Raw genomic sequence first — 15970 nt, 5'->3', positions numbered from 1 at the left:
TTAATGAAAAGTTATTTCTCATCCAGTCCTTTAGTTCTGTATCATCTTTCAGTCCTTTTCAGTGCATAAGAGAGTAAATAAAAAACCAAACTAAAAAACAAGTCTATTTAACTAGCAGCCATCTGTCCCTGTTTCATCCCCCTCAAAAGAACATGTCAAAAGACACAGAATTTAAAGCAACTTTTTCCCCATAATCACCAACAGAGATGGTCTATCTGCAGAATGCATTCCCATCTGAAGAAAAGGGTATGTGAGTTCACATACTGCAAATGCAATAAATAAGGGAGCAAGAAGATCCCTTGTGAATTAAGAAGAAAAGCAAGCAACAATGCTCTCCCTGAAGTACAAGTTTAGCCTAAAGGGTATATACTTGAAGTATAATACCTTACAGCCTTGGGCTTGTGGTCAAAAACATCCATATACTTGTCTGGGCTGGGGGCAAGTGCATCGAACACAGGATAATACTGCAGGCAGCACAGCACGGAGTTCCCAGCATCAGAACACTCTTCACTGGCTCTACAACACCCTTCCCATAAGATCATCCCACTTAGGACCAAGTGAATATTTAAGTACCTTTGATAAACTCTGCATCCTCTCCTGTTGGCAAATTGTCTGCAAGCAGTTTATGTCACTAGTCCACCCCACTAGAGACCAATGCTGTTGCCTCAAAGCAAAGCAAAACACGACCAGGATACCAGTTACTCTCACGGACTGGTGGTTCTGGAAATCAAGGATGCCTTGAAGCATACTGTTTTATCACATTTCAGAATAAGCACCTATAAATACTGAACGAGGTTCTTAGAAGCTGATGGATTAAAAAAAAAGTGTAATGTGTACACATGCCTCCATAAAGTAAAAAATTTCACAGGGTGGTTGTCTGTAGCGTGAACGAGCATTTCTTGCTATTTCAGAAATGTTCCTTTGCCTTCACTGTGCTCCTTCTTGTTTGCTTACAACGACAAGAAATAGAGAGGTAATCAAGAAATTATCAATAGAGTTACTACAGTTACTGATACATGTGTGATGTATAAAATAAAAATTAAAAAATAGCTTTATCACAACAGGATTAAAACCCATGACACCCCAATACAATGGACTTGAGCAGCTACACTATAATGTTTGATTGGATAAGATAACATAACATTTTTGTATACATAAAAATACAGTTCCCTTAATGAAAAAGTTATCTTTCATTTAAAGAAGGGGAAAATAAAACCCAGCACCACCACCACACATGCACATTGAAACATTCTCAGAGTACAGCTGTGATTTTCATAATAGCTTCTTGTTCAAGTGATCATTAAATCTATTTAAGATGTCAAATTTAGACTAATATCTAAACCTGACTTCTTAAACTATTCAAATTCAATTACTTCACATCTTCATAACCCTTCCTCGTTATCTCTCTTGTACTATGTTCTGTACCTATGGTACCAAATGCCACCAGGTATCAGATACCATACCATATTTTTATTACTGTCCATTATCAGTACTCAAAGATAGAAGCCCTCACCATATGGAATGACATCTTGAAATGCCCATGATGACTTCAGTTTCCTCTAGAGAATCCAGTAAGTTCTAAAATTCCTTACTTTATTGGTTTCAGGGATTTTTTTGATCCTACTAGAACCTACAGTATTTTGCTTGATGGTATACTGAGAAGATTGAAGATATTAAAGGTTAATTTAGAAACTTAAGCAGTTTAAAAGCCACTTGTTTTTACAAATGTGTCACGGCCTCATCAAAACCGCATGGTTTTTAAACTGCTCAACAATCCCAAATTAACAGCAGAGCACTGTGCTTGGAGAAAACACCAATTGGAGATCACTCAAGTCAGAACCGTGCTGTAGAAAGAACAAAATTAGCCTCATGGAAGAAAGCAGAACCTGGTACTGATATTTTGATTCAATGACTCTGGGTTTAAAACAATCACATCCTTGATAGACCTAAAGGGATAAATGCAGTAAGAATTCCTGAATGGCAAGAGCACCAGAAGGTGAGGAAACAGACTTTGCTAAATCTTCTCCTCAAACTCCAATGCATGAGTAAACCTTCCTTATTCAGCTGCCAAGAGCTTGGTGCAAGCCTCAGTTCAAGGCTCTTTTCGCATTATCCAACATGGTAAAGGAAACATCTGAGAACCTGGCAAGGAAGTGGGCATGATGGTTAGGAAATCTTTTGGAATTCATTCCTGGAACTGCACTTGAATGACGAGCACCTGAACACTGGCTGGTCACTGATGAAAGTTCCTGACTGAGGAGTCTCACCGTGGAAAGCTGACCTGATGCAAAGCTTGGTTGAGCTAGTGGAAAACATCCCCTTGACTTTAGCAAGCATTGCCTGTAAAGCCACAATCCTTCATTATAATATGTGGATGCCTTTCTCTGCATTTTGTAAGCAGCTATTTAACCCTAGAGGTAACTCCATCTGATAAAGCTCCAAACATCTGTTTTTTGATGAATTCATCCTTCTCTTCTAATCTTTTGCTTCCTTAGTTCTTTGACATTTGAACATTGCTTTATTTCCATATATAAAGCTGAATCACAGCTGAATAAGGAGTCAAAGAGATACAAACAAGAATGAAAAAGTGTCTAAAGGCCATATGTGGGAACGAGTGCTGAAACAGTTATTTTTGAAACCAGAACAAATATGAACTCACCTCTGCAGTCCTTTGCCAACATGCAGTGCTCAAAATCTTTAAACAAAGGCACTGAGAAATATTAACAAATTAATTCTCAGAATATGCATTTGGGACTCTAGATAAATACTTGTATCAAGTCAGTGAAGTGCCATATTTAAAACAGCAATTTTAAAGTACTTCACGTTCACACACTTATTTATGCACTCACACCTTTAACTGGTTTGCTCAGTACTGAATTTTTTGAACACTCAAATTCTGAGATACTAAGAAAAGACACATACATATTTACAATGGACTCAAGAAATGGCTCACCTGTGGTTACCAAACAACCTGATGGCTTAGCGAGGAACAGGACAGACCAGCCACAACCAGCTGGCTGTCCTGCCTTCCAGCATAGCGCAGGACAGCACTCAGAGGAACAAACTTCTGAACCATTCCCACAAAGACTGACTTGTTACATGAGGTATAAAAACATTTTTCTGGCCTACAAGGTTACAAAAAATGGGTTTTTTTCCCAGGAAATGCCAATCGCCCTTCTCTTAGCAGACATCAAGAATGAGAAAAAACCAATACTTTTGAAGACTTGGAGCCTATCAGTTTTTATCTTTTCTTACCTAAACAAACCAGTCCTTCCGATGCTCCGTCTTAGTCTCCAAAGCATCTTACTCTTGTTGCTCTCTTCCAGCTCTCTCCAGCTTGTTTACAATTTCAACAAGTCCGGCACCACAGCTGGTCACTCCAGCTTAATCCTTCCTGCTCATAACTACTTCAGTGAGCCCACAAAAGCATTTGCCTTTGATCCTTCGATGGCAGAGCATAATGCCCAGATGCACTATAATAATACACTACAATGCCCAGATCCTTCTTGCCATACTGTGTACTTAGCTGTTCACTAGTATTGCCTTGCAAATTACATTTTTCTTTCTAGATGCAGTGACTGTGCACATCTCACTGATTTCAAAAGAGTTTATAAATGTATGAAATGAATGCTGAACTGAAAACTTGATATCCAAAGTGCTTTAAACTCCGTCTTATGTTTTTTTTATGCAATAATAATCTATATTCCGGTTCAGATTTATTAAAATACTGAATAGCCCTTAACCTGAGAGCCCTCAGGGACTATATGCCCTACTAATTTGCCAGTGAACCACTAAAAACTACACAAAAAGCAGAGCGCACCACAAACTCAAGGGCAAGCAAGGTCATCAAGTTTAACAGATCAGTCAATTCCCAGTGAAAGTCTGCACGCATGCTCCCTACCTGTGAGGAATAAACTTGTGCTTATTGCAGGGTAACAACACGCATGCACACAGGGAACCTCAGAGCAACATCTGTGCTGCTGGGTAAACCACGATGTGAACCTGCAGCAAGTTCTTTGCTCCTCTCCACTTTTAGTACAACTTCACAACAAGCTGTGCACTCACTTCAGAATATTCTCATCTAGACCTTCCTCTCCCCCTCGCCCCTCGTAGTGTGCTTCCGTGAGCAGATTATTAAACTAATGCTGACAGTCCTACTAAAATATATGATACAGATCACTTAAGCAAATACATCACCAGAGTACACCATTGCCAACCAGCTCTTAGTAATTTCTTAGACTCCTCTGGCCAGCATTTCAGGGAGATGCTTACCCCCAAGCCTTCAAGAGAACCTTATACTTAAGCATATCTCGTTTTTAAGGAACCGATGCACCTACCAAAAACATGCAGAAAACAAAAGCAGCAGTCTTGTAAAAGGCACAGCCCGCTCACATTGGCACAAACTAGTACAATACTAAACCACACTGGGAAGCTGTACGTGCACAATATGCTCGCACAACTGTCTGCTAACTCCTTCACTATGAACATCATCTGCTTTTACAAATAACAGCTTCAAGAAGCAAACACTTTAATTGTATTCATTATTTGGAGTCACATAATTACATGGTAACTTCAGAGGCTGGACGAGATCCCTGGAGGTCCTTTGTCCAAGCCCTCCGCACAAAACAGTACCAGCTAGATCAGGTTGCCCAGTCAAGTTCTGTCCGTGTCCAAGGATGGAGATGCCACATCTTCTCTGAATAGCCTGTTTTGCTCTTGAGATGAAAAATAATTTCCTAACATCTAACTGGCATTTTCCTTGCTGCAACTCGTTTTCGTTGCTTCCAGCAATAGTGTGCCCAGGTGAGAAGGGTCTGGCTTCATCTTCCTGATACCCTCCCATTAAACAGCTGAAGAAAGAAAGAAAGATCTTCCAACTCCCTTACTCATGCCTACTTTGGGCCAGAAAAAAGCAAAATCAAACCAACAAAAAAAAAAACCAAACACCAACAACAACAGCAACAAAAAAATCAGTCCTTTAAACCTCTCTTAATATATTTTCCAAATAATGTTATATATTAAAAATACTTTTTAACTGTAACTGCTGAAACACTGAGAGATATTTGTAACATATTATCACACCCAAGACCAAGAACTAAGACCACCCCCTTGGATATTTAACAGAGCTAAATAACTTAAAAGGAAAACTAAACAAAGAGATGACCCTTTTCACAATATCTCATGTAGCTGGAAAGGGATTTTATTTACAATATTTAAATGCAGTACTGTGAAACAAACAACTTGGTTCACAGGCAGTGCACCCGCTGATGAACTGTCACTGCCTGACATCCTGTCTTATCTGCCAAATTGCTCATTAGGTTTGGCAATTTTCACCTGCGCCTCCAGTTTATATTTCAGCAGGGAATAAACATCAGTCTGCTTTAACAATCTTCTGCAGTGAGCTTCCAAGCTCTTCTCAGAAAGCACGCAGGCACACACAAAAAAAACGCCTTGTGTACTGTATGCTTCGAAAAAAACCACAGCTCAACTGATGAAATAGAACAAGAGGAAGTTTAACTTGGGTAACAGAAAAGCAGTAGAAGAGAAAGAGCTAGATAAGAACATAAATAAATCAACCATTTGTATTGATGAATTGTGTTTTCACATTGGAAAACAACACAGGGGGTACTGGCCAGCCACGTTTTCGTTTCCACATTTAGATGGGAAGATTCAATTTGATACAGCCCCCCATGTGCAAAGTACAGCCTGTGTTTGTGCATGGGAAAAGAAGGACTCCAGATGAATATTACTTTTCCAGCTGGACCTGATCTAGCTAACCTTTCCCTTGCTGGGAGAGGAGCGATGGTGTGATCTATAAACAAACAAAAGGGGTAGCATGGCAACCAGAACAAAGAGAGGAAAATCTCAGCAGGCCCTTAAGCCCCAGCCTAATGCGCTGAGATGCCACCTCCGAACGGAGACCGCCCCGTACCCCTCGGGTGCAGGTGAACGGTAGCAGAATGGCACAAAGCTACGCTTCTGTGAGCGAGCTGCTGAGCAACAGAGCCCAGCTTGTGAGCAAAAAGCACCAGAGATGTAAAACAAAATGTCTAAAATGCTATAAACCAATTTCAGATGGAATACTGTTTTTCATTTGTTAGATGTAAAATATTCACCGCCAACCCTACAATTAGCTAGAAAATTACAATAATTACAGCAATTTTGTATCCCATCACCAATCCAATTAATAGATATATGACCTTGTCAACATGTAATAATCAGGATCTGCATCTACCACAAAACTGGATGGGTTTTATTTGCTGAATAGAACTTACACAGTAAGAAGATAATTATTTGAAATACTGAGAATACCATTTGTATGCTATGCTTCACTTCACAAGTTATAAAGGAAATACAATAGGGATATTATTTCCATTTTCAATGTATATTTAAATGAAATTCTTGAAATAGGTATGTTTAATAGAGGGCAATATTACTGGACTGGGATTCTAAGCCTGTGGTTTGGAACATTTAAAAACAAAACATACCTAAATGACAATATTTTAAAAAAAAGGAATTAGCTAGATAACATCTCTGGTATCTCTAATTTGTGAAAACATATTTATGACAAATTGTTTCACCCATTTTACTTTTGCATGCTTTTTATAAAAAGAGTCAAAAGAGCTATAATTTTTACCAACAATTTAAGAAGTTGCCTGCATTTGTACAGACCTTTGTATTGTAGGGTCTCAAAGCACTTTTTGGTCATTTTAGCAGTCAGTGAGCTTACTATTCCATGTATCTTCTAGAACGACAACGAAGATAAGTGAGCTGTCCAATGTACTTTGAATTTTATCTGTGTTATATGAATTAAATGGACTAACACCAATGTATTCTCTAATATACCAGATAATCATACTAAGGAGAAAACGTGTATGTACTTGCCTCCTTTAACCCCCACTAAGCTGAGAACCCAGAAGGACATCTTTTTGGCTTATGCATGGAAATGACATGTATTTAGCAGTCACGTACCCTAGGGATAGCAAAATGGAAGGGTCCTGAAATTCCAGGAGACTTCTTTATTCTGCCATTAATCCTTTCCCTAATTTAATTCTGTGTTGCAATGAAGCATAGTTATAGCTTGAAAAGATATACATTCAGGTCTATGTAAGCTCACTGTTAAACGTTGTTCCCTTAATTTTACAGAAAACATTCCAGCAAAAAAAACCCTCAAACTTAATACAGTGGTAACTTTCCCATTTGTGCTCTACCTGATTACTTAAACATGGATTTTATCCATTAAAAGAACACCTACAGATAAGTAATCTCTCTGGAATTACGAATAGTTGTTTAAAACACTTTATCTACAGAATATCAAAGGACTGACTGACACTAACTTCTGCTGCAAATTTTCTGGAGTGGAGTATTCACTTCAAAAGTTCAGTAGCAAAATGATAGACACTACACGTAAGAGGTACAATGCTTTATCCAACATAGTCTTGTTTGCATGGTACCTTTAACGACAACGAAAACTACAATGTAAATTTTGATGCATGTTTTTTCTTCTTAATAAGCTGAAACATTCAAAGATACTGTCTGAGCAAGAAATGTCATATATATAATTCCTGCTTCATGGTTTTGCAATGAATGTTCCCCATGTTGAAATAAACAAAAGGGATGCTCTTTTTTTTGGTGTTTTTTTTTTAAAGAAGTGTATTTTTGCAACACAGTAAATGCACATATCAGCAGGTGTTTTTATGGAAAGGTGACAATCATAACCTAGCAACATTGACATGTTCAGTAGAAAGTGCTCCTATCTTTAGTTTCTTTTTACCTTTTCCTTTATTAAATGGAATAAAACTGGCAAACTGAAAATTATACCATGCAGCAACTGCATTTGCAAATTCTGCTGTGATTTTTTTCAGTGTGAGGACAATTTAAAACTGGCAGCACAGAAGGAGTTTATTGCTTCTAAAGGCAGTTTATAAATAATTTATTAAAACAGAAAGGTTTTTACTTGCATGCAACAAGCATTTACGCAGTTAATCAATTCTGATCAGCTTTCGATAAGGACAGATAATGAATCATTTTCCCAGCAGCATGAACGGGTAACAGCACTTGGCATCCTCAATAAGTTAAGATGAAACACATCAAGATACTGAGAACATTTACTTACTTGCACGAAGGACTGAAGGGGTGACCTCAATTTCACTTGTTGCTTGGTAAGGCTGAAAGGCCGATGCCGCATTGGAGCCAAGCTCACTGCCAAAAATCTCCGGGCTTTGCGTGCCTGTTGAGCTGGCGCTGGTGCCATCACCTCCATGGTGCGGATCTTGCTCATCAAATACAGCTACAAGCTGCAAATGACAATTTAATGTACTGTTAAAAAAAAAAAAAACTTTCACCACCGTCAAAGTGCCATTGTATATCAGCATTTCATCATTTCTTCCCATCAAAGAGCGAGAAACATCTATCAGCAGAGGCTCAGATCAATGCCTAGATCACAACATCATCAGCCCAAGGAAAGGCAGCTATTAATTGGATAGTACCAAGGGTCAACAGCTTTGATGGGGCACAAAACCCATCACTGCAAGCTGCAGAACTGCAGCATGAACGGCACCAAGTCAGGAAAGGAAGGGTCACACCTTTCCCAGCAAACCACTTCATCTTACCCAGAAATGCAGAAAACTATCTTAGTGCTGATTGATGCCTGTGCATTGGAATTAATCACCCATGTTTTGACACCTTTATATGCATCATTACTACAAAATCAAGTCATCAGCAAAACCACATTTTTATAGCATAAAAATGTACCATAAGAAATGATGCTAATACATATTGAAAGCTACAGACAAAATACAAAGCCACCCAAAAATTTTAATCACTACAAGTTATTATCTATTAATCTACCACCTATAAAGCTATTATCTATTAATATGATTTAAATTGTGAGCTTCTCTTGCAAAATTTCTTTCATAAATTTACAGATACTTCTGTATTTGTTTGGAATCATCTTCTTAAATACAAGCTTAAGAACTCAAGAAAAACTTAAAACTTAGCCAAGTTACTAATTTAATCAAGATTTATTAAATCTACCTTCACCATTGCAAGGGAAATAGGAAAAATATCACAGTGGTTTTTTGAAAATCTGAGATATTTTTCCCCACTGTAAATGAATGCTTTTATTTTAAACAAATATTTTATCCCAATTTATCTTTGGTGACCTACTGAAAGAGAAAAGGCCTGCTCTTACACACATTTAATTTTAGAACTTAATTTTCAAGATGGGTAAAAAAGTTTTATGGGTAACAGCAGTCTGCAGCCTATGAATTAATCTGTAATGTAATATTTGAAAGACATTTCCAAGAAAGTATTACATTCTTCTGTCCAAGTTGGTAAATAGAACAAATCAACTTAAACCTACTCTGATCTCTGCAAATTGTTTATTTTGTTAGAACAACACTTGAAGTTTGTATAACCAAAGGAATCACAGAGGTAGTTTTCTCCTTTCTTTTTTCTGTTGTAGTTGTTGTTGTTTGTTTGTTTTTTAAAGTGAATTTGACATCATTTCATCCTATAGAGTTTACTGTTAGTCCCTTTACTCTAATCTAACTTACACAAGCATCAATAAAAAAAATTTAAAACTGCAACTGTAAGCCCAGGTGGAAACCACTTGGGAATTCAGATTTTGAAAGTACTTTCAGGCATTCACTTTTTCTAATGAGTAGTTTTGAAATCGCAGAGAGTAGCTCACTTCTGCCAATAATTCTGTACCTAATGCAAATTTCAGTTCTGGCATGCACAGAATAGAAAGAATGAATTGGTAATGGATAAGAAGTCCACGCTCTCTCCAATACTATTTGAAAGGTAGGGTGCAGAAGGAAGAAAAACGGGCTGCAGCTGTGGGTAGCTAGAACATACTTGTAACATACAATTCATTGATTTATGCTTGAGAAATCTACACACAAAAGTGACAACACCTAAAATGTCAGTAGCTCAAGAGTATCAGAAAATTTTCTTACACATTGCAAAATACCAACACTTACAAAAATTGAAGGATATGTCTCAAAAGAAGCACACTTTACCCATAACAATTTTACTGTTTTATAACAAGCTAATTACCAATCCCCAGCAACTGAAAATAAATTAATCCACAAGTGAAGAAGGCTAAAGTATTATAACAAAACACAATGAATGCATTTAAGAACCCTGGGCATGAAACATCCAATCTTTTTCTCCTGTGCATGGCAAGTATCAAGATAAATCCTCAAATTATATTCTGTTCCTTTGAGGTTGACTGAAACATATTACTCAATGCATGCTGCTGCAAGTATTTTATATATATTGTGTATATATGTAAAAAGGTATGTGCATATACATCTCTATATATGTATGTTTTACTTTAAGGTGCTTCCAGCTTTTTGCCTATTCCAGACAGTTTACAACTTACGACATCAGAATATCTAAAAATGAATGTTTCTTATTTCAAGCTTAGCTTTTGATCTTATGTATTTTTGCAGGTATTCATTGTTTTGACAGCATCAAACCTTCAAAAGGCTTCAGTTCCGTTAGAAAGCATGCCACGTTGTAACATTTTTGCATACAGCATGTGAAGAAACACAAGCCATGTTAGTCTTCTCCAAATCTAATTAGTGTTAGGAACACACGATAGGAAGTTCGTTTTAAAACAGCATTACAAAGGTACAGTCATTCCTCATAACAAGATAGAAAGTCTTCAGGACTGGAAGATCTAATGTGAATAGACAGTGTTGGATCTTGATTATGCCGCTTGGTATGCCGCTCTGCGGACCATGAGCTCACAGGAAACAAGGACAGTCAAAGCATCTTCCACTGTATTCTAATACCAAGTACTCATTTCTGATTTCTCCAACATAGTTTATTTTAATCAAGGAAACTCCTTTGAGGAAAGGCATTATACACTTTTGTACCTCTAGAGGCCCAGAAACCACACCTCGACCACCACCTTTGCAGGAACAAGAAACAAAACAAAAAAACATCTGAAAAGACACCTTACGGCTACTTAGAAGGAAGCCACACAAGTAGGTCAGTGAACCTATGAAGAATCCTTTGTGGTAGGAATCCACAGCAATGAACGCTGATCTACACCAGGGAAACAAATGGCCTGTCAGTGAGTTGCCAGTCAAGTTTAAAGGCCAAGGAGATGGTTTTAATTTAGCAAAGCATGGAACACAGGTTACTAGACCAGCTTCTATCAGCCTTAAAGTCAACGGTAAACCTATGGTATTTTGTTAGGCTTTAAATATCAGATTTACAAAGAGAGTAGAAAGCAAAGATTACTATATTTCTGGAAATATCATCATCTTTACTGTAGGGAGACTGCTTCCGTACTGACTTTTTTTTTTTTTTTAAATAAGTAGTAAATGACTGAAATTACCATGACCGTGCACACTGCTGGTTTTCAAATGCAAGGAACTGCATAATCCTTTCCAGAACCACTCTGTGGTTACTTCCAATACCTGAGGCACAGGAGCTCTGCCTCCTGTTCTCTGACCTTCAGTTTTAGCTCTCATCATTCGCAGTGACCTGAGAAATTCATCATATCATCCATTCTTATGCAGAAGGGATCAGTAGAAGGCCAGAATAAACCATAACAATGCACAAAGAAAGAAAATAGTTAAGCTGTTCAGTACTAGATCAATATTAGCTCTTTAAAAGACCTTCCACCTAAATCCAGTGAAAACTTGAGCCATTTGGCTTATTTGAAACCATTTCTTGAAAAAAAAAGACAACTCCACATCCAAAGACCAAGCATCATATCAACAATAATAATAAATAACAACAGTACTAGTTATAGCAAGTTACATCCATCCCAATTCCATGGGTCCTGAACTTGAACGCATCAAAGACATGAAAATACGGTTAAATAGGTTACAGCAGTTTTAATCACCTGGGGTAAGAGGACACACTATTTGAATTTGTCAATCATTGAACTAAAAATCTGGAAATGGGAAATAAAATCAAACAGCAACAAACTACTTTGTCTCCCGAAAGCATATTTGATGAATGACAGGCTTAATTTAGACTGGCACGCTTACATTTCTAATTATATTATGGCAAAAGCAATAGAAGGAAGGTTTCAATACAGATCCACATCCTTCATCGATGTAAGCTGGCACCAGAAGAATCATGTTTGAACAAGATTAAGAATTTAGTCCCCAGTGTAAGTATACACTAGTTTTTCAAGAAAAGTGAAGTTTCAAATATTCAGTAGCACTTTCAAATATAAAGACAGCAGCTTTGTTCAGGTCATAACTTACAGGAAGGATTGTTCCATTTCAGCAATGTAATTACAGTAAGTCTTTGAAAGGTCCATATGCATAAACTAAAATAATCCTACTTTTTTAAACTCCAGTGCAAGAAATATGCATAATCCGATATGAATTATCAACAAAAGATATTATTTTTAAAAAAGCAACAATATTCACAGTTTGACTAACAGCTATTTTTTTAAAGAAATAAAAGCAGTAAAACTCAACAATCATCCCAGTGATAAAAAGCATACTTGTGATCTTCAGTACACTCAAAGAGGTTGTGTGGTTTGTTTGTTTGTTTACCACTATCATCATCCTCCAAAAGAAAAAAAAAAAAAAAAAAAAAAGAAGTACAGTTGAAAAACCAGCTACTAACTTGATGTTCTTCTCTTTTGACTGATAAAGACTCTACAGCAAACAGAAAAAGGAGGCACAACATAATGCAATTCTTTTTGCTAAATATACTTGGTTCATCAAGCAAACGGCTTACAAAGAAATTCTTCTACAGCCTGAGATATCGAAACAAAGTTTTACTGCGATGCCTTTGGCTTTGGGACAGGGGGAAGGCATTCCTGCAGGTCACTGCATTCCACCCTCTATAGTGATTTCCCACACCACCATGCTGTATGGAACTAATTATACTCCAACCTTTAGATCATTCTGGAAGAGATACCAGGATGAGCATATCGTACTAACCAGGTGATATTTACTTAAAATAAAAAGCAAGAAGAATGATTTCATTTAATATTGACACAGCAGCAGCAGTCTGCATTCCAATATTAATTATTACAATTTCCATCTATTCTAACATAATTAAAATCTAGTAAACACATATGCAGTCTTAATTAATAGACTAGATTAAGTACTTGAATGTTAATTAACTGGATTAAAAAACTAATCGCACCAGCAACAATTGTTTACATTTTCGTTAAGTACTAACACCATATAAAACAATTAATCACTATCAAATGGTGCAATCCAGTCATCTCTCTCCAGCACAAATCCATGAAATCAGAAATCCTTCACAGAAACTCATAAAGCTGGAAACTTTACTTGTATTTTATCCCCCACTATCGCAAGCAAGATTGTCAAAAAGATCGCTTGAATTCTGCATATTCTTAAGTATCTCCAAAATTTGTTAATTCTCCTGAAATACTTATTGATGAATCTGATACTGGTTCACGTGTAGGCACCAGTAATGATTTCAGGCTTATTTTAACATCAGTTAGGATTACAGCTCTATTTTCCTGCTAGAAAGACAGCAAGTGATCCTCTGTTCATCTCCACTTCTTGTCCACTCCTTTTAACAAAGAGTGAAACTAAAATCACTTATCTTTTTTAATGATTATAAGTAATTTTAAATACCTGGTTTCTTCTCACCAGAAGGACACTTACTAGATAATTTCATACAAGGCCATTCCCAATTTGTTCCACTGTCCAGTGACCAATTGCACAGTAGTTGAGCTGTTGAGCCATCAGAAGTGTCTCACTTTCCCTGGCTGAACCACGTACTTCCCCTCCCAGCCCATACAACAACTTCCAGATGTGGTCTTCACTTTCACAGCTGCTATGGCCTTCTGGCATTTATGCTGCACATCATCTCTAAAGGATGGCCATTCGTGTATGAAACTGCCTCTCACACAAGTGATTATTTTTCTGATTCCCACAGAATAGAGAGTACAGCCCTTCTGAGGCAGCTCTGAGTTGATGGAGCAGGTCAACACCTACCTCTGGTGAAGCGCCCACAGTGGCAAGGATTCTGGTTCTCAGCTTACAATTAATAGCTGAACTAATTAACTTTTTCACAGCATATTTTTGTCCTTGAAGTGAGAGATTTTGACGGTCCAAATGAAATTCTAAAATCTAAATTAGCCTTGTTACTCTATCTCCACCTAAAATAGCTACTGCCAGCATTTCCTTTAAAACCTGATGCCAGAAAATTAAACCCAGCTCTGTCCTGCCATCCCAACGTACAGGTCTCTGTGTGCACACACTTTCTGACAGCCACCTTGACCTATTGATGGGAGATATTTCAGTCACTCTCTGACCGCTGCCATACACTTTCAGACAAGCATCTGGAAAGATGGCGTGGAGGATGCTGGCAGAAAATCTAAACACAATCACTGGCATTCTTTCTGCAGCAAAAAACTTTTCCAGCCTTAAGGAAGCCTGTACCATGAACCTGCAAGGCAACCACAGAACTGACCACACACCTCTGCCATGAACATGACTGAAGGAGACTGGACTGCAAAAGAATACAAGAAGATTTCTCTAGTAATTTTTTAGGGTTGACAAAAAACATGTGTCCCCAAAGCAGTCTGTGTAGTACTCAGTCCACGTCACAATGCAGAAATAAGAGTACTTGTTTAATAAGGCCCAGCAATAAATCCAGTTTCAGCTAATAGCAGCTCAGACTCCAAAACAACCTGAAATACAAGCTGCTGGTGAATGAACAGATAAGTACAAGAGGAAAAAAACATACATTTGAGAAAGTAATTAGCAAGGTAGTAGCCAATTATTATTCAGATATGAAAGAAAATAAATATGAAATCAATTTGTAGGCTTTCTGATGACTGAACTGACTTTAATAGCCCCATGGCAGACCTGAACTCTTATTATTCCTTGAGCTTCACTTTTCTACATGGCTCATTAAAAACCCATTTAAATGTAACTATTGTTTCAATGAACTGGTAAAGAGGAAATACAGAAAAAAATGGACATTTTCACAAATAATGCACTACTGCCCACAGACACAAAAAAAAAATCAATTAGCAAAACCAGCAGCATCTAACAGGCATCGTGCGCTGTATGTGCAGCCCAAGTGTCCCCTCTAAAGACTTATAGATCACCCAACATTTTGAAAGGAAAAAGGGGGCAAAAGCAGTTTTCAATTTTAGACAAACACAAACAACAACCTTTACAATTTGAAGAAAATATTTACCTGCCCTAATTAATCAACTTCAGTCATGAAGCCAGAACTTGCTTTACAACTTTTCAAAGTCACATGACTAGAAGAGAGCCAAACAACCAATATTCTTGTAATAACTTTAATGAATTATTGCTTTTGTAAAAACAAGGAGGACATTGTAAGGGTCATACTCTACTACCAAATTAACACTTTGTGTTAGATCTTCTATGGATTATACAGAAGTGTAATCTCATACAGAATCACAGAATAACCTAGACTGGAAGGGACCTCTGGAGTCCAAATCCCTGTTCAAACGAGGGTCAGTGGTAGAGGTTGCTCAGTGCGACATCTAGTTGTTTTGAATAACCCTGAGGACGGACATTCCGCAGCCTCCCTAGGCAATCTTGACCAGTGTTTGAGCACTCTTGGGTTTAATACTTTTTTTTCCCCCTATATCAGGTTGAAACTTCCTTTGTTGCATCTTGTGTCTGTTGTCCCTCGCACTACTCCTGTGCACCTCAGAGAAAAGTATTAGCTCCATCTTCACCATGCCTGATGGAGACCACCTATGTCAAGAATGCTGTGCTTTGGGCAACTGCACAGCCATACAGCACCCCTGAAGGCCACCCTTTCCCTGTGATGCTCTCCAGACCCCTAACTCACCCTGGTGGCCTCTGGCTGGGCCATCATGGTAATGTCTTGCTTGTAGTGAAGAGGCCAAAATACTCCAGAATCAGAGAGAAGTAGTCACTTCTGTCACCCTGCTGGCTACAGGCTTGTTCATACCACCCAGAATGGAGCTGGTAATCTTTATCACAGGGGCACACTG

General features: G+C 37.8%; 1 protein-coding gene across 19 annotated transcripts in view; it reads right to left on the bottom strand.

Annotated features, from left to right (window-relative positions):
• The window catches only part of PARD3 (par-3 family cell polarity regulator), a 457718-nt gene that overhangs the window by 295370 nt on the left and 146378 nt on the right, over positions 1-15970 (bottom strand). For all 19 annotated transcript variants that reach the window (XM_037383395.1, XM_037383393.1, XM_037383391.1 and 16 more), the window contains exon 3: positions 8117-8297. In XM_037383395.1, coding sequence (XP_037239292.1) covers positions 8117-8297 — 181 coding nt within the window. The remainder of the gene's footprint in view (positions 1-8116; positions 8298-15970) is intronic.

Source organism: Falco rusticolus, chromosome 4, assembly GCF_015220075.1.
Source record: "Falco rusticolus isolate bFalRus1 chromosome 4, bFalRus1.pri, whole genome shotgun sequence".
Classification (NCBI taxonomy): domain Eukaryota; kingdom Metazoa; phylum Chordata; class Aves; order Falconiformes; family Falconidae; genus Falco; species Falco rusticolus.
Note: the sequence above shows the minus strand (reverse complement) of the source record. Positions and strands in the feature narration are given on the sequence as shown.